This window comes from Paralichthys olivaceus, chromosome 10, assembly GCF_024713975.1.
Source record: "Paralichthys olivaceus isolate ysfri-2021 chromosome 10, ASM2471397v2, whole genome shotgun sequence".
Classification (NCBI taxonomy): domain Eukaryota; kingdom Metazoa; phylum Chordata; class Actinopteri; order Pleuronectiformes; family Paralichthyidae; genus Paralichthys; species Paralichthys olivaceus.
Genome location: NC_091102.1, coordinates 7321763 through 7338845, shown reverse-complemented (window position 1 = coordinate 7338845; position 17083 = coordinate 7321763). Strand labels below are relative to the sequence as shown.

The window sequence follows — 17083 nt, the reverse complement described above, 5'->3', positions numbered from 1 at the left end:
AAAGACGTGATTCAATAAGAAAAGTGTAAACATGTCGGTGCTACTGGTGCTACTCGACACTGTGCGGCTCTTTGTGGTGCACAGAAATCGCAGCGGAGTGAGACCTCTTCTCATCCGCTCCTATTGGATCTGCTTTATTCTGCATGGCGGCGATTCTCAGAGTGAATACTGTCAACCTGATCTGCTCAGCGAGGAGGTGAGACACACACACACACACACACACACACACACACACACACACACACACACACACACCAGAGAGACAGACACACACACACACACACCAGAGAGACAGACACACACACACCAGAGAGACACCAGAGAGACAGACACACACACACACACACCAGAGAGACACCAGAGAGACACCAGAGAGACACCAGAGACACACACACACACACACACACACACACACACACACACACACACACACACACACACCAGAGAGACAGACACACACTGAGACGCACACACACACACCAGAGAGACACCAGAGAGACACCAGAGAGACAGACACACACTGAGACACATACACAAGAGACACACTGAGACACACAACACCAGAGAAACACACTGAGACACACCAGAAAGACAGACACGCACACACCAGAGACACACACACCAGAGACACACAAACACATTACCCAATAATAAACCGCTGTGTCTGTTATTGTGTATATGACAAATAAACATCTTGAATCTTGAAACAAACACACACACACACACACACCAGAGAGACAGACACACACAAGAGACAGACACACAGACACACGACAGAGACACAGAGACACACACACTAACACACACTCACCAGAGAGAGACACACACAGACAAACACACACACAACAGAGAGACAGACACGCACACACACTCACCAGAGAGAGACACACACACACCAGAGAGACAGACAGAGACACACCAGAGAGAGACACCACCAGAGACACGCACAGCAGAGAGACAGACACACACACACACACACACACACACACACACACACACACACACACACACACACGGCTGATTTCTCATTAACTTTAGCTTCTTATCTTTTGTGTAACTGTAACAAAGGTTGTTTGCAGCTCATCGTCCTTCAGGTGTGAGAGGAAGACGCCACCGTTGCTCTGCTCTACACTCAGTCGCTGGTCAGTGAAGTTCTGTGAGAACGTTACACTGAGTTGAATCATTTACTAACAGGGTTAATCAAAGTGTTTTACTGTGCTAAGGTTTGTGCAGCTCAGGGTCCACCATGAATAAAAAGCTGCTGGTAGATGTGGACTGTGGTGTGGACGATGCTCAGGCCATCATGTTGGCGCTGGCCGCCCCCAACGTGGAGCTGCTGGGCATCACCTGTGTGCACGGAAACACCAAGGTGGAGAACGTGTGTAAGAACGTTCTGCGCGTTCTGCAAGCCTGTAATAAACTGCAGGTGGGTGCATTTTCTGTCCAGTGCAGATGTAAATACTGTTTTATTATTGTTTCACATCAGTGTGTTTGCTCGAGGGCTGTCTGACGTCAACTAGAATTTTCTGGTCACGTGTTGCTGCTGATCATAAAAGTGCTCCACAGTGAGTTATTGTTCCTCGAGCCTCGGGACTCGAGGCAGGAACCAGACAAACACAGAGAGCTCAGTTACATTCAGTAGATAAGTGGATTTTCCAATTATTATAATTGGTAATTTACAAAACGACAACATCAGGTGATCCAGGTTTGGAGCATCGAACATGAACTGCAGCGTTTTCTGTTCAATCCGGTTGTTAGATAGATAGAGTACTTTATTCATCCACAAAGGGAAATTAGGTCGTCATACCAGTTTGGTATTTGGATACATATATATATATATATAAATACAAAAGAATAAGATACTGTAGGTAGAAGTTACAATGTTATCTCACATTATTCCCCATCTCTCTACTGCCAGCTTTATATATATTAATAATATTAATAACAATCATCATAATAATGCATTTTTCATAGTTTTCAACACCGAGGTAGCTTGTCTGATTGAGGTTATTCCACAGTAAAAACCACAGTTTTATCCACCACGTCTCCTCTCATGTGCCAGATTCCAGTGTTTAAAGGTGCCGATAAGCCAGTTCTCGGGAACACCATTGATGCGGGACACTTTCACGGGCAGGACGGGCTCGGTGACGCTCCTGACCCCAACGCCCCCGGTCTGGACCTGGTTCAGACGGAGGGCGGCGTGACAGCGATGATCAGGATCATCAATGAAAACCCAGGAGAGGTGAGAGTGTGATAGAGACAACGCTCTATTTTTTTTTAAACCTACTTCCTGCACGTGTCACATCTGTGTTTGTTCCCCAGGTGTCTCTGGTTGCCACGGCACCACTCACCAACCTGGCTCTGGCTGTGAGGTTGGATCCGTCTCTACCGAGTAAACTGCGAGGGCTCTACATCATGGGAGGAAACACTGAATGTTAGTAAGAGACTGTTGACTCTGTTCAAATCCTTGACATCTGTCTGCCCTTTGTTTTGCTGTAATGCAGCATCTGAGTCTTGGTTTGTTTTCACAGCTCGAGGAAACATAACAGTTTGTGCCGAGTTTAATTTTGCTGCTGATCCAGAAGCTGCTTACATCGTACTGAACGAGTATCAGTGTCCCACTTACTTGGCCTGCTGGGAGTTTACCTGCTACAGCAAACTGTCCTGGGTAAGGCTCACTCTTTTACACAGATTACTAACTGGTAACTACAATAACACATTTACCTCTACCAAGGCCCAACTGTATCCTTTTCAAACCACATTTAAATCCACTAAATCTGGATCCGCACCAAATTGCACATTTCCCTGGGAAACGCTCTTATCTGGCAAAATCAATCAGGTCCTCTCGAAGCCTGTGTCTCATCCTTCCAACAACTCTTATAGGAATCCATTCAGTAGTTGTTGTGTAATCCTGCTGAAAAACAAGCCAAACAAATATAACAGAGGAAAACATCACAGCTCATAAACCTTGTTAAGAATTTAACAGAGAAGTGCCGCAGCTCTCAGCGTTGACGTCTCTGACGGTATTTACAGGAGTTTTGCGACGACTGGTTGGCACAGGACACCGACAAAGCTCGCTTCATGGCTCGGATCTTCCGCTACAGCATGGAGGTTTCAAAAAGTGACAGATTCAAGAAGGAGTTTGTCGCCGGCACAGGGTTCGTGTCCTGCGACTCGTACGCCATGGCTGCCGCTGTAGACGACTCGTTCGTCACAGAGAGCAACCACTATGCAGTTAGCGTGGAGCTGACGGGCACGCACACCAGAGGCATGATGGTCGTCGATACCTTGGGCCTCCTGAAGTCTGTGAATAAGGCTTTCATTATAAAGAAGGTGGATATGAAGAAGTTTGAGAAGATGATGATGGCGGCTTTGAAGTGACAACTTGAAGCGCGCCATGTCTCCTAGTCCATGTTATATCTCAGTCTGGTCTCACAAACCAGCAGATATTTCTATCTTTAAAGGAACAAACTGTAGATGCCAGATAATTAAACTTTTAACTGACTGTATATTGTAACTTTAGACTGCCTAAAGCTGTAAAGACTCATTTTTAAATCAACTTTATGATGACACCATGATTTTTGATAACAGGTTTTTAATACACAGGGAATTGTATAATTCATTCTGTTTTCTTTTTATATAATGACATGACATTAAAATTTTAGTAGAAAGTCTGTTTTATTTATTTCATCACACATACTCATTCATCCAGAATAACATTAAGAGAAGAAATCAAAATGCTGGAAGCTCCAGTCAGTGCGTTGTACTGATGAGTTGATGAATCTTTTGAGCGTCGATGCCCACTTTTCATTCACGTTTAGTTGTCCCAATTTGATATCTGCTTTTTAGACAATTGTCTTTCAGATGTGTATTTGATCTCAAGTACACTGATCCGTGAACAAGAGATGTATTTACAGTCGCTCATCCAGGAATCTCTACCACACAGCAACATCAGCATTTCACTGGTTCCTCAATATCCTTTCCTTCCTCTGAATCGTGACCTCGTGTCCAGCTGTAGATAGAGGACAGTCTGGTCAGTATTTGTTGAAAACATGAATCCTGTATTATCTCTGCAGCCATTTTCAGACAGGAACTCTGGTAAAAGGTCCAAAACGTTTTCCAGAGTTTGTCTTTCACATATGAAGGCCACAGCAGGAGATTGTCTGGGTCAGACGTGTTCACAACCACAGGTAGATGTCCGTAACATTCAGGTGAGGGGTGACATCTAGGTAGAACACGCAGGAAGCAGAATATGATGTATACCGCAGGCTTACCATCGACCTCTTGCACTCAAAGAATGACGTCTGCAGGGCTTTGCAGTGGCCTTCCTTCAAACACTGGCTGGGCAGTTTCCCCTCCTGACAAAATAACCAACAAAATTGACATTATTATTATCAAACCTGAGTCCTTACAATTAGTCAAATGTGTTTTCCTCAACATGAGCCTTCATATATGGTTTTTAGTGCTGAAATCTGGATCAGCACAGGACTCAACCAACTCATCCATCTTTATTTACCTGTGAAGGTTCAGTGTAGGAATTTGGAGGCCGGCTTACAGGCCTTTAAATTTCAAAATAAAATGCAATATTCGTGGTTTACCAGTTAAAAAGGACCATAAACTGGAAGAAAATATTTAGGTCCTGCGATGCATCGTCCCCCGCACATAACATGAACTACATAATATAAACTTTTTATATTTATTCATCAACAAGGAGACAGTAGTTTTACCTTCAACATTAGTTAAAGCCACCGTACACCATGATGGCAGAGCAGCATCTTAGCTAACTGCTAACTGTCAACCAACACGATGGATGTGAGCTGTGCCATCAGTCATCACACAATGTTAAATCGCTAATTTTCTGAATGGACTTTGGTGGGACAGAGACTAAGGGAATAGAAAGACGTGGAGCTAGCTTAGCTCGTTAGCTCTGTCTCCTCCCACAGTGTGTTCATCAGTGGATGAGGATCTGGTTTGTTATGGTGTTACAGCAACTGGGGCCTTGACGTCATGTAAACAGCAGATGCACATATTGATTTTCGATATGTAGCTCGGTAGCTCAGCATTAATGTAGCCTCGTATGAAACCAGTTCATCTGCAGCTGTATTTGATCAGACGACATTTAAACTACGCACCTTTATTACGCAGTCGTGTTGAAGGAGACATTCTCTAAAGTCCTCTCTGATTCCAGCACAGGCTCTGTCATCCGTCTCTTTATCTTCGTAATACTTCGGCATCGTGAAAAATCCACTTCGACACAACTCTCGTCTCGTTGAGCTTCTGTGAAGTGCGACAATCCGCTGAATGACCGCAGAGGTACCGATGTTATGAAAACTCAGCCGCCATGTTTCTGAAACGGCATGATGGGTACACGGAAGTACGTGGTGTGAAGAACGGCATGCTGGGAGTTTTCCATGTGTACGCTGAAGCATTAGAGCCTTATTGAAGAGGGAAAAAAACTATTTGATATTATGAGAATAAAGTTGTAATTAAATTGAGAAAATTACAATTATTATGTCATTTAATCAGAATCTGTTTTTTGATATTACAAGAATGAAGTTTTAATTCAATGAGAAAAAAGTTATATTATGAGAATAAAGTTGTAATTTGATGAAAGATATGAGGGTTGAGATAACAATTATTTCTTATCTCGAAATCACAAGTTTTAACCCCTTTAATTGGCCCTAATTTTCCATCATAGTGAGTAAAAACTGTAAAATTTGCAGTCATATTACAATGTTGACAAATGAATTCATAACAATGACAAAAAGCATTTCTTCTACTTCAGACCTGGTGATGCAGATGGTATGAGTGATGAAAGAAGAAACCAAATCGCTACACCCACATAAAAAAAAATGGCCGTGACTTCTAAGAATTTTTATCGTTTATTTCAAAGATGTCCATGAAAAATGATAAAATCATCAGACGTAGGCATTCACGTGTACTGTTCATGATGAAGGCACATGAACTGATGGGTGTGCGGGGTTGTTGCGTTTGGGAAGTTTGTTTTTTTGCTGCCTCCTGTCCACTTTCCACAAATACAGTAGAGGATCACATAACCATTCATGCTGTCTTCATGCTTTCAGTGTCAAGACTGTATGTGGATGCAGAGTAAAGGGGCAGAAGCAGAACCTGTTAGCAGAACTGAAAGTCTTCACCCTTTTAAATCAACACATTTATGTGCAGTGATCCCCATCTACTCCAAGTAACAGAATCCGATCAGGAAGTCAGTCCAGCTTTAGCTTAGGTAGTTTGATTAGGTGTGGAAGCCTGCTCTGATCCAAAAAAAACAACGACCCCAAAACAAACAAAAAGAAAAAACACCATTTATAAATGACAAATAATGACCATGCATGTGAACATGCACTTTTAGTCGCCACTGTCGCATCGATTTCCACCAAAAGGCACTTCACAACCCCTTTAGTAAACCACCCACATGTAAAATGAGCTAAGTTTCACTTTAAAAAATAGCTTATACTCAGAACATTGGCCAAACACAAACACAAAAGTTTCTAAGTGATTTTAAATAAACTATTAAGTGAAGCAAGAGAGTGTGAGTGAGAGAAGAGAAGTTGTTTGTTGCCGTTCTTATAGATTTACAATCAGTGAAGGAACGACACAACTTCAGCTAAATCAAACCACAAAGACGCACTCCACTCTGCAATGTCAGTAGTCATGATATTCTGTCCAATCAAAAACCTAGATGTGTGATTGGACAAAATTAATTGTGAAGTGGGTTCAGAGGAGTCAGAGAAAAAAGCATCACACATGTGAAGATGGGAATTTGAGTACAATGATGAGGGGTGTGATGGTAACATAAAAGTGAAAAAGCAGTGCAAATCACACTGTTTCAGATGGTAACCTGATACAATAAAATACCACTTAGTCAGCATAACACAGATATCATTATTGACAATCACTAATTGGACTGTATGTGTCACTTTTAAAATATTAGTATATCCAGCAAAGTGTAGGCATAACTCAGAGGGAACAGACTGGAATCATGTTGCTGAGACAATTTTAAAGAAGCTGGATATAAGGCACATTTTTCTAATTTTGACTCACGACAACTTCATAAGAATCTTTTCACAACTCTTCTAATGTTAAGCTTTTAAACTGAGAAGATGAATGATCTCACCTGTAACATTTCACTGTGAAAAGTGACCAAAAAGGATCCAACTGAACTGACCTACTTGTAACTTGCCGACACAGCAATTTCACAAGAAGCTATAACCATGAAAATAACATGTACAATAGCAATTTAGAAAAAAACAACAATACACAAATGAAACTGATTCCGAACTAGGATAAACATCTCTTAATAGAATAAAAATATATTTTACCTCTTGTACAAATTAAAGATTTATTTCAAATAAATTAAGTCCCCTTCATAGATCGTCAAAGCTGTAATAATATATCAATATATTCTTTCGAAAAATTACGCCAAGGCAATGTCTGATTGGTACACTATAAGTGGACACTGAGGTCGTACACAGCCCGTCAGACAGTAGGTGAGAGAGATATGGTGTCATGGTCTTATTTTCTTGATTACTGGGTTATGTTATTACCACAAATCTAGCCAAAGGTCAAAGGTGTCACCAACTGGCTGCAGGCCGGATTTGGGAACAGTTTGGAAAAGCTCATCCTGAGTTTGTGTTTCAGGACCAGTGAAGTGTTTGAGTGACACTTACAACACTCAACGAGCGAGGAAAACCATTTTGTCTGGGCTGGTGTCGATCTAGAGCGTCGAGAACAACTGGCCATTAGTGATGACAACATTCTTGATCACAGTGGGCTTTGCTGGGGCGCTAGTGACAGTGCAATGCCCCAGCTCGCCCACAGGTGGCAGCATTGAGTAACGGTGAAGGGATTTGGCAGCATCTTCACTGGTGGCCGGCTGACTGGTTCTCCTCACGTGTGATCATTCCTCCACCGTTTGTTCTCTGGTCGTATTCAAAGCTTCTGAGCAACACAGTATCTTTCAGAGCTGGGTACAGACGTCTTCACGCACTCTGCTGTTGTTCTTCAGACAGTAGTTTTCACAATCTCACACATGAATTAAAAGCACGAGAGTGAGGGAGAGATGCAGAAAGAAAGAAAGGGGGAAATCGATCGATGAGAAGCAAAAAAACAAGGTACATTAGGGAGAGTGGGGGATGGGACAGAGAGGTGGATTTCCTCAGACGAGCAACTCTAGCGGGCTCTAATGAGTTCACTGCTGGTTGCTAGGTGCCAGAGGCCCTGCGTAAGCAGTCTAGGAGATTTTGGTCCCCCATGGGCCATGAATCATGTTCACCCTCCAGAACAGTCAGCCAGTTATCCTCTTTATATGTATCTGCAGGAAGTGAGCAGAGCGTCACACGTGTCAGTAACACAAAACAAGTAAGCAGTGCATCTGGAGCAAGTGGTATTATTTATTAAGTAGTTGTTTGATTGGCTTACTTCACTGAGGATGGCCCACACAGCAGAGTCTTTGAGAACTGAGAGTCGCAGTGCCAGGATAGGATTGAAGGAAGGATCTACAGCCCCTTCTGCCACACCCCTCTCGAACTGACCTGTGTGTTAACAAGAAAAGCCCACAGAGAGAAAAGCAAATATAAGGTACTATAAATCATTCACAGCGAGCAAATTGCCAAAACTTAGTGATAAAAAAAATCTTCACTGATTTACTGGAATTTATTCAACAAATACATTTCAGCTCATGACCATTATCTGTTTTTGTTTGTTGTTAGCTGCAACAAGAGTTTATTTTTCATCTGCGTTTGTTAGTTAGTCAGTTAGATTATGCAAAAACGTCTCAACGGATTTCCATGAAATGTGGTGGAAGGATGTGGTATGGCTCAGGGACCCATAAAAGTGGTGCAGATCAAGATCAGGGGATGAACTGATATTTATGAGTGTGTGTAATTTGGTGCAGATCCACATAAAATTGGATCTAGTGAATTAAAATGTGGTTAAATTAGGGGCCTGGGAGGAGGTTTTATATTATTAATAAGAAGCATTAAATAAAAACACAAGAACACAAAAAATACAAAATATTTCAGCAAAACAAAAGAATAAAAAGCAGAAAGTGACAAAAGAAAGAGCAGAAAAGTTCAGATTAAAACATTTCACACATTGTGTTCACTGCCTGTAACTCTAGGCACCATTGACGTGTGTGTGTGTAATCTGATCTCGGTGTCAGTGTTTGTATGCACTAACACACACATGGTGATGATAGACTCACATACCAATTCTGTAAAAGCGGTCCTCCGTTCGTTTGTACTTCTCTTTGGTCTGTAGTCGACTTTCCTGACATACCAACACAGTAAAAGATGGTCAGTACAATAAAAATGTTAGAAACAAATTCAAATCTTAATGATTTTGTCATTTGAGCAGCCCTTAGCAGAACAGATACTAGATTCTGTGCCTACACTGGAGGTGTGGATCACAAAGTCAGAATGGATCGCCTCTAGCAGAGCAAACGATTCTGTCAGGCTCACATTCCTGTCAATAATCAATGCGCTTCGTTCCTAAAAGCAACCACTCAATGTAATCTAATCAGAGCCGTTTCCACATCACACCACAGAAGGTTGACATACTGTGAGTGTGTGTGTGCATGTGTGTGTGTGTGTATCCCTACCAAGACAGGCAGTATTTCCACTGTGGTGTTCTCGATTTTGTCCCCTGGATGCTCCTGATTACCACTGCGAAACAGGAACCTGCCAGTCAAATCAAACATTTATTTTAATATTTACACCAGCAGGTAGTCATTCATTCACTACAGACAAACACGCAGAATATCAAATCACCCGTGGAACTCAAGTTATGTCCATGAAATGAAACGTGGTTATGTAAAAGTATCTACACCAGTTGTCTCATCAGGTCTTAAGTAGAATATTCTTGATCAACATTTCAAAGCTTGTGCTTCTTAGATCTCATATTCAGGTCACAGCCACAGGTTTCTAACATTAAAAATTCCAGTATTTCTGCCAATCTAACCAGGAGAGACAGAGAAATCTCAGTGGGTTTCCGAGCAGCTATAACAGGATGCTTTGAATTCAAAAAGCGTGACCAGGGTGTGGAATTACGAGCTTCTCTAGTAGCTGTGGATTTTGGGTTTGAGGTTGGCAAGATTCAAAGATGAAATAAGCTATCGCGGCTGCCTTAATTTATCCGTTTTTTTCCCCGAATGCAGTGTATTTGTGAAGCAGTGCCAGATCATAAACAAGAGGTGACATTTTCCTGTTGTACCCTCAACACAGCAGATCACTTGTTGCTATCACAGTCACACTTAGTCATATTTCACTCAGTGATCAAGAACTGTTGTATAAAAACACACAAATCATAAAGGTACACAAGAACTGCATGTGAAAATGTTTTATATCACTTTAGATAATATTAATCACATAAAAACAGTGAGAAATGCTTAAAACAAATTTGTTATTTTCCCAACTACCACCAGAGAGCTGCCCACAGTCTTTATAAAGTGTTTATTTAGTGTGCAGGTGTTGAGTCTTAAGTGATCCTGTAACTCAGTGTCAGTGATAACATGTTAACCCTTCATATCCACACCATGTTGCTTACTGGTGAAAAGGTCTGAGTTGAGAGTGTATTCTCAATTTGGCTAAGTAAAGCTTGTTGCCATGGAAATACAGGAAAAATATTGTAAGGCACCACTTCACTACCCGATTAACATAATTGTGAAGTTTCATGAAAATATGGCAAATGGTTTTTGAGTTCTGCTGCAGAATTGATTACTGACGCACAGACAATCATAACTACATCGTGTATCTCTCAATCATCTGCAGATAGGAAGTCTAATCAGCATAATAATACAGTCTGAGCCAGTGTAACTGGTGTCACTCAAAACAGTCACAACACTTCAGAGTCTGTGGAAGACGTCCCCTTTTCTCACTCACTGCCAATTCTGACAATCTCTTAGTCGACACGTTTACATGGACATATTGTGATTTTAACCAGATTAAGAAAATAATCTGAATAAGGGTTAGGGTAGGGGTTAGGCCCTACGAGACAAACTGTGATTTGGTCTGTGTATGTTGCCCCTACAATATGCTAGTGGGTGTCCCGGATGTACCCCACAACTCGTCCCAATGTCAGCCGACAACCTTTTCAGGTGTGCTCTGAGCCGTCAGTCTCGCTAGCATCTCCCTTCACGTTCACTGTCTTGCTCCCTTTCTACCCCGGCTCCACAGAGAGTAGGAGGCTGGTCTGTGAATGCTTATTTTAGAGCACTCTCATTAACTCACCCTGATCACCAGAGACACACAGCACATGACACACACAGTGCACACACACATTGAATAGAGAACTGAATCGGTGAAGGGTAACAGGAGGAAATAAGTGAAAAATAGATTTTGCATATGCCTGTGTGAGAAAATGGGCTGTAATGTGCATGATCATCATTTTGTGTGAAAGGAAACTAGCACACAAGCATATCCAACATAGGCAAACATCCTCTACCTCTCTATGCTAATGGGTCTGTCAAACTTGAAGAGGACGTAGTCTCCTGTAGTTGGAGTAATGGCCCAGAAGAAGTCCTCTCCTAGGTATGTCTTCTCCAATGTGTGACCCTGATACACCTGTGTGACACAACGCAAATGTTTTGATCACTGCTTCCACTTTTATGTTCTTTTCATATTTTAGTGTACAAAACATTCAACTTGTTCTTGTTTTTATAATTATTCTTATTAAGTAGACGACAATAAAAGGATGGGAACTCTGGAGTGAGACCTTCATAGACGTGGAAACCTCAGCTGGGGGGTTGACGTGCATCTTGTGAAGCAGAGGCTTCAGGAAGTCCTTGTCCTACAGACAGAGAGCAGATGCCAGTGTTACACAGGAGGCAGCATTACCTGCTGTTGAAAACAAATGACCCAGAATGTGAGACTCACTGTGAGTTTTTGGATCTTTCCCGCGAGAGAGGAATGAAGTCCGACGTGTTGAAATAGAGAGGGTCTGAACCGCACACGTAGGCCAGACTTCTGACGCTCGCAATGTTTCTAGAAAGAAGACAAGTGGGAATGAGATCCATTCATCATACACTAATGGAGGGGGGTTCCAAATGCTCTCTGCTGTGTGCATGTACATTTGGTTAAGCAAAATTCTGCAAAGGGACCCACCCATAGTTTACCTGCAAGTCATGTAAACCATTTGCCTTTGTCACGCAGTCATTCAACAACCCCCCTTTTCCTCTAACTTGTGTAATGAACATATGCGGTGTGTACACACCACCATTCTTTTCTTAGAAGAGGAGAAGGTAATGTTGGCTTTTTAGATTAGCTGCTTTGTTTGTCCATGCCATTTTTATGTTATAAGGGTGGAGGCAGTCCGGGAAAAAAGAAAACCCTTCAGGAATATTTGCATCTGGGTAATTGATTGTCTGTTTACCTTCCACCTGTCGGTTTGCCGTTGGCTTTGCGGCGTCACACCCACCTCTCCTCACTTTTCTCCCCCTTTGTATCTTACACCCATCTAACTGACCGAAAACCATCAAAGCAATGGAGAACTGTCCCTGCATGAATTAATAACAGTGCATACCGCATCTTTTTCAGGATTGCAGACTTTGACCCAGAGAATATGGTCCAGCAGCCAGTCGATGGGTTTCTCCTTATAGAACATGAAGATGAACTCAACAATGAGGTTTAGGTCTGGAGCCTGGAACATTTTTCCTGAAGGGGAACAGAGTACAGAGCAAACCACAAATTAATAACCAATTATCAACCAGAATAAATATTACAAACAAGAACTATAAATACCTTATTAAAAACCTCAAGGCAGGAAATAGCTATTTGAAGTCTGTATACCAAAATAAATAGTTTAAAGACTCGTGGGCAGCGGCTCTATCTTAATCTATGTCTCAAGCTTTAGATACTTAAGTCGACAATAAGAGTAAATGCTATAAGAATGTTGAATGTTCTTATTTTACCAGAAGATATTTTTTCAATTGAATAGAACGCAAATAAAAATTTGGCACAATAAGTATATTGTTGAGAACAGAAGAACACAAACAGCAAAATTGAGGACACAACCAGGGTTATCAGCTCCCCTCAAGGATACCGTTTAACATGTTTATTGCCAAAAATCATAAATGTTCCATTCAGATGAAGAATGATACTGATAAAATACAAAATGTTCAGGGGCAACAGAGCAAGAACTGTTGCTTTAAGATAAGCAGAGCACTTTTCGTATCATGTCTTTCATTATATCGACTGTAATGAACTCATCTGGGAACCTGAATCCAGTTTTGTGAATGTTAATTATTTTCAGAGTGGGTTGCAGAAAACAAACTGAAGTTTAATCAGTCTAATTAAACTCAGCTTTTAAATGATAGAATTATATTTTAGTACTTACATTTAAACACAGATCCATATACAGTTACAAGTATACCCTAAAGGTGCATATTAATAAAATCATGCAGGATAGGTTTCGTTAGTCACTGACATTTGGGCCATAAAAACAATAGATGTGGATTTGCTCTTTCCTGACCAATTAACATTACTTTGCAATAATTCAATTTCCAAGGTGATTAATATAATTTCCAAATTGTCTTCACTGGCTGCTCAGCTCTATGTCTGTCTTTCTATATGCTATCCTTATTCAATAGCAAGGTTTTACAGTTTGATAGAACACCTTATTTGATTTAACATTCAGATTCAGATAACACACTGTTCTTGTGCATGCGTGAAACTTCTATGCTGTATTTCACTACACAAGTCTTACAGTATGTGAACGTATTGTCAAGGGGATTGTAATACTGATGTAGAAGAATGAGTTGACAACAATTTATAGTGACCATATAGCTCGGCCTGAGAATAAGCTGCTTAATGGATCGTACCAATGAAGCCCAGTTGAGAGAACTCCAGGATCATCCAGTCCTCAGACGACAGCTGCAGGGCAAAGTTCTTCATTGTGGCAAAGTAGTTGGGCTTGGCCACAATATCGTCCTCCAGCTGAAGAAACAGAGGTTCACACAGAAGTAATGTAAGATGGAAATAACTATTATAAATAGTTGGGTTTATTGTTGATGGAAAGGGAGAAAAGCAGGAGGGAAACTCCTCTATGTTCTTGTGGGGACATGACTCCGAGCTGAGCTAAAGGACACTGATGGGTGGCTGCACTAATCTAAAGCAGTAATAGATGTCAGAGGGGCAATACCTTGTCTCTCCAGCTGAGAGCAGATGATGGAATTGAAACACAGATGCGAGATTGACAACATAGTTAAACTCAACCACTAATGGCTGCTCCCACCATTTCAAATCTGCAGAGTTTTACGAAAACATTCCTAAATACCTAGTTTAGCCAAAAAGACAGATAAGAGTTATAGATGTCTAAGAGAATAAGTGAAAGGAACAACAACACTGGCTCTGATGAAAGGCTGTCACAACACACATATGCTCCAAATACTCACTCTCTTTTAATTTGGTATGACGTGCTTCAGTCTAAGAGCACATTGATACTTGAGAGTAATTGTCTACAGATCTATGGGAACATTTATTAATTTAAGGACATACCTGGACATAATAAACCCCTTTGTTCACAGCATACATCATGAGGAAGGAATAGTCCAGATTCTGCTTGGTTCTCCATCTAAACAAAGCAGAAACAAATCAACATATATGAAAGCTGAGCCACTGTAAGATGAAATATGATACCATTGAAAAGCATGTCAAAGTCCCTGCTTCACATTCAAAAGGCCAAACTGTGCAAATCAGGTGTCCTGCATGTTACGACAGCAGACGCTATTTGAATCATTTATAAAACCGATGCTGTCACACTAACTGTTTGATCTGGCCTCGCTGCAGACGGACTCGCTGCTGTTAGCTTAAGGCTGCAGGTGTTTACGATGTCTCCAGAGAACAGGTGTGAGAGATGGTACACACACAGGTTTGTACAGCTTTTCTTATAAGGACTTCACATTGAATTCTAATAATTGTAGACAGCCTATAACCTAACCTTAATGATGACTAATGCATGCTTAACCCTAACCTGAACCAGGATCTCATCAGGACTCTTTGGTCCCCATGAGGTCTACAATTCACTACAGTGCTTATGCTGGAAAAAGTTGTTAAGGGGAAACAAAAGGAAGTACACACACAGATGCACACACTCTAACACTCCAGTCAGGTGAACAGACACCACTAATTTGAATTTGAGGGCAGGGATGATGCACATGCACTTGACCTCAACCAGGTGGTTCAGTGTTGCTGCAGTTTCAGTGGACATCTATTAAAACTTTTCATATAACACTGACTTGAGTCCATGCATGAGCGCCCGCACACACACTTGAAACAAGTGTCTAACATTAGTGTGTACCATAGGCCTAGGTTGAACAAGATACAGCTCAGATTAGCATCTGTGCTAACAAACACCCACACACACAAACAGTCCTCTGAGCCTAAAGGCTATTACCCAAGTACATACTGTAAGTAGTCTGCGCAAACTGCACCATAAACAGATTCCCAATGAAGCCTGTAGTTAGCTGACTATAAAGAGAAGGTAAGCACAGAAGATAATGAGAGTGAGCACTACAGAGAGAACGAGATAGAGGGTGCTGCTGCTGATGACCTTGATCCGACTTTGAGAAATGCCTGTGGAATACCAAGTACCCGAGCAGCCTCTGTAAAAATCTCTCGCTCACACGTTCACTCCCACTTTCCCCCTGACTCATCCTTCTACTCTTTTTTCTGCAGCTCTCCTGCATTTCATTTCTCCCAGGGCTGGTTGCTCTAGATATCCATAATGATTTCTATCACATTTTGCATAACTAAATGTCAGCAATGAACACGTTGACAACACAGACATCTTAGCAAGGTGAACTGCTTACTTGACTCGCTCTCTGGAGTCTCCAAATGTCTCTTTGAGGTTGGTGAGCTCAGGGTAATAGGTGGCCGGAGGGGAAATCACCTCCAGCAAACCTGAACTCAGCTCTGTAGAAAACCTGATGAAAGAGAGTCACTGGTGATGTCAACAACTCGGACAGAGATATACACTTTTCTTTGAATCAGGGTCTTTTTCACTCATTCACACATCTTTTTGTGCGTCTGGCAGGAAGCAGAGAAATATACTCACTCTTTCTCCAGGACAGCAACTACGCTGTGAACGTAGTCCAGGTCAGTCTGCAGAGATCAACCAGGAAGAGTTTAGACATTTTCAACAAGTTTTCAACATCAAGTTTTTAATTCACTGTGTAGAAAAATCATGTGTTGACACAAACTGTTTGGATTATGGGATCTCACCTCCCCAACAAAGACAATAATAACACAGTCAAGTTTCTCCTCTGGTGACAGCTTGTCTATTAGCGAACGCAGCGTCTCTGACAGATAAGACTTCACCTTCCGCTTCACTGTGGGAATTCCCATCACCATGGTAACTGGGAGGAAGAGACATGAGCATGTGGTGAGCAACAGGAAAGGATGGCTATTTAATCAGTTAGATATAAAACCAAATAATCTTTTTTGTCGGACACCAACAGATTACACCATCCTAAATCAAGAGCAGAAGTTCAGACCTGGACTAAGTAGAAAGGAGGACGTAGTCTGCAATGCAGCTACACTAATGTGCTGCATGTTCTTGTGTTGAATCTTACATTATCTTACAATTGTAATTAATGAAAGAATATATCATTTAATTCAGAGGAGAGAGACCGAGCAGACATGACACTCAGCCAAGAGCAGGCTGGTCGAGTGACACAGTGGCGAGACATGGAAGAGGAAAAGAGAAAGGCTATTGTCATCTCCTTATTGATGCTATTGTGTGAGGCTTGGAGTGACAAAACAGACGGCCTCTTCTTTATGATGGAGAGATTCCCCCCTAAACTACATGAGACTGAGAGAAGTACAATGGACACAAATCCAGTTCATTGTACTCAGTAGACTACAAGGATCACTTTCACCAGGGGGAAGAGAGAGTGAGAGGATGAGATAGCAGAGAGCATCAATCAGCGTTTAAAGAAAATAAGTCAAGACAACAGCATTAAATTGCCTATTAACTTGTGTGTTGTATTTCTTTTATGTGTAGCTTTCTCTTCTATACATTTTGTATTTGCTCTTAACTGAATTCAGATCCTTGTGTGCATGTGTTGGTG

At 41.5% G+C, this 17083-nt stretch overlaps 3 protein-coding genes across 4 annotated transcripts in view; 1 reads left to right on the top strand and 2 right to left on the bottom strand.

Annotated features, from left to right (window-relative positions):
• Positions 1-72: 72 nt before the first annotated feature.
• LOC109637916 (inosine-uridine preferring nucleoside hydrolase) lies at positions 73-3671 on the top strand. 2 transcript variants are annotated; one of them, XM_069533656.1, is made up of 7 exons: positions 73-196; positions 1069-1142; positions 1224-1426; positions 2063-2242; positions 2323-2434; positions 2532-2668; positions 3034-3671. In XM_069533656.1, the coding sequence occupies exons 1-7, from the start codon at positions 144-146 to the stop codon at positions 3379-3381; spliced, it is 1107 nt and encodes a 368-aa protein (XP_069389757.1). In that variant the 5' UTR covers positions 73-143; the 3' UTR covers positions 3382-3671. The 2 variants fall into 2 exon arrangements, with proteins under 2 accessions (XP_069389757.1, XP_069389758.1); XM_069533657.1 differs by having other exon boundaries at positions 111-196; positions 1080-1142.
• Positions 3660-5381, bottom strand: coa5 (cytochrome C oxidase assembly factor 5). Its single transcript, XM_020100694.2, has 3 exons — positions 5133-5381; positions 4275-4358; positions 3660-4012 (listed from the first exon to the last, which is right to left on the bottom strand). The coding sequence occupies exons 1-3, from the start codon at positions 5232-5234 to the stop codon at positions 3971-3973; spliced, it is 228 nt and encodes a 75-aa protein (XP_019956253.1). The 5' UTR covers positions 5235-5381; the 3' UTR covers positions 3660-3970.
• Positions 5382-5863: 482 nt separating this feature from the next.
• mgat4a (alpha-1,3-mannosyl-glycoprotein 4-beta-N-acetylglucosaminyltransferase A) overlaps positions 5864-17083 on the bottom strand; it is a 28057-nt gene continuing 16837 nt past the window's right edge. The window contains exons 4-16 of the mRNA XM_020100693.2: positions 16236-16369; positions 16069-16115; positions 15824-15937; positions 14511-14586; positions 13835-13949; positions 12538-12668; positions 11892-11999; positions 11731-11805; positions 11461-11579; positions 9620-9698; positions 9228-9288; positions 8440-8552; positions 5864-8332 (exon numbers count right to left, since the gene is read on the bottom strand). Of these exons, the coding sequence (XP_019956252.1) occupies positions 8306-8332; positions 8440-8552; positions 9228-9288; positions 9620-9698; positions 11461-11579; positions 11731-11805; positions 11892-11999; positions 12538-12668; positions 13835-13949; positions 14511-14586; positions 15824-15937; positions 16069-16115; positions 16236-16369 (1199 nt within the window). The 3' untranslated portion in view covers positions 5864-8305. The remainder of the gene's footprint in view (positions 8333-8439; positions 8553-9227; positions 9289-9619; positions 9699-11460; positions 11580-11730; positions 11806-11891; positions 12000-12537; positions 12669-13834; positions 13950-14510; positions 14587-15823; positions 15938-16068; positions 16116-16235; positions 16370-17083) is intronic.

What these genes read in the sequence shown, in the direction of transcription:
- coa5 (XM_020100694.2), bottom strand. Translation starts at nt 5,234, where the DNA reads ATGCCGAAGTATTACGAAGATAAAGAGACGGATGACAGAGCCTGTGCT. An exon ending in AACACGACTGCGTAATAAAG is followed by an intron (nt 4,359 to 5,132) that starts GTGCGTAGTTTA and finishes TTATTTTGTCAG; the next exon opens with GAGGGGAAACTGCCCAGCCA. An exon ending in TTGAGTGCAAGAGGTCGATG is followed by an intron (nt 4,013 to 4,274) that starts GTAAGCCTGCGG and finishes CTCTATCTACAG; the next exon opens with CTGGACACGAGGTCACGATT.
- LOC109637916 (XM_069533656.1), top strand. Translation starts at nt 144, where the DNA reads ATGGCGGCGATTCTCAGAGTGAATACTGTCAACCTGATCTGCTCAGCG. An exon ending in CATGGGAGGAAACACTGAAT is followed by an intron (nt 2,435 to 2,531) that starts GTTAGTAAGAGA and finishes TTGTTTTCACAG; the next exon opens with CTCGAGGAAACATAACAGTT. An exon ending in GCTACAGCAAACTGTCCTGG is followed by an intron (nt 2,669 to 3,033) that starts GTAAGGCTCACT and finishes CGGTATTTACAG; the next exon opens with GAGTTTTGCGACGACTGGTT.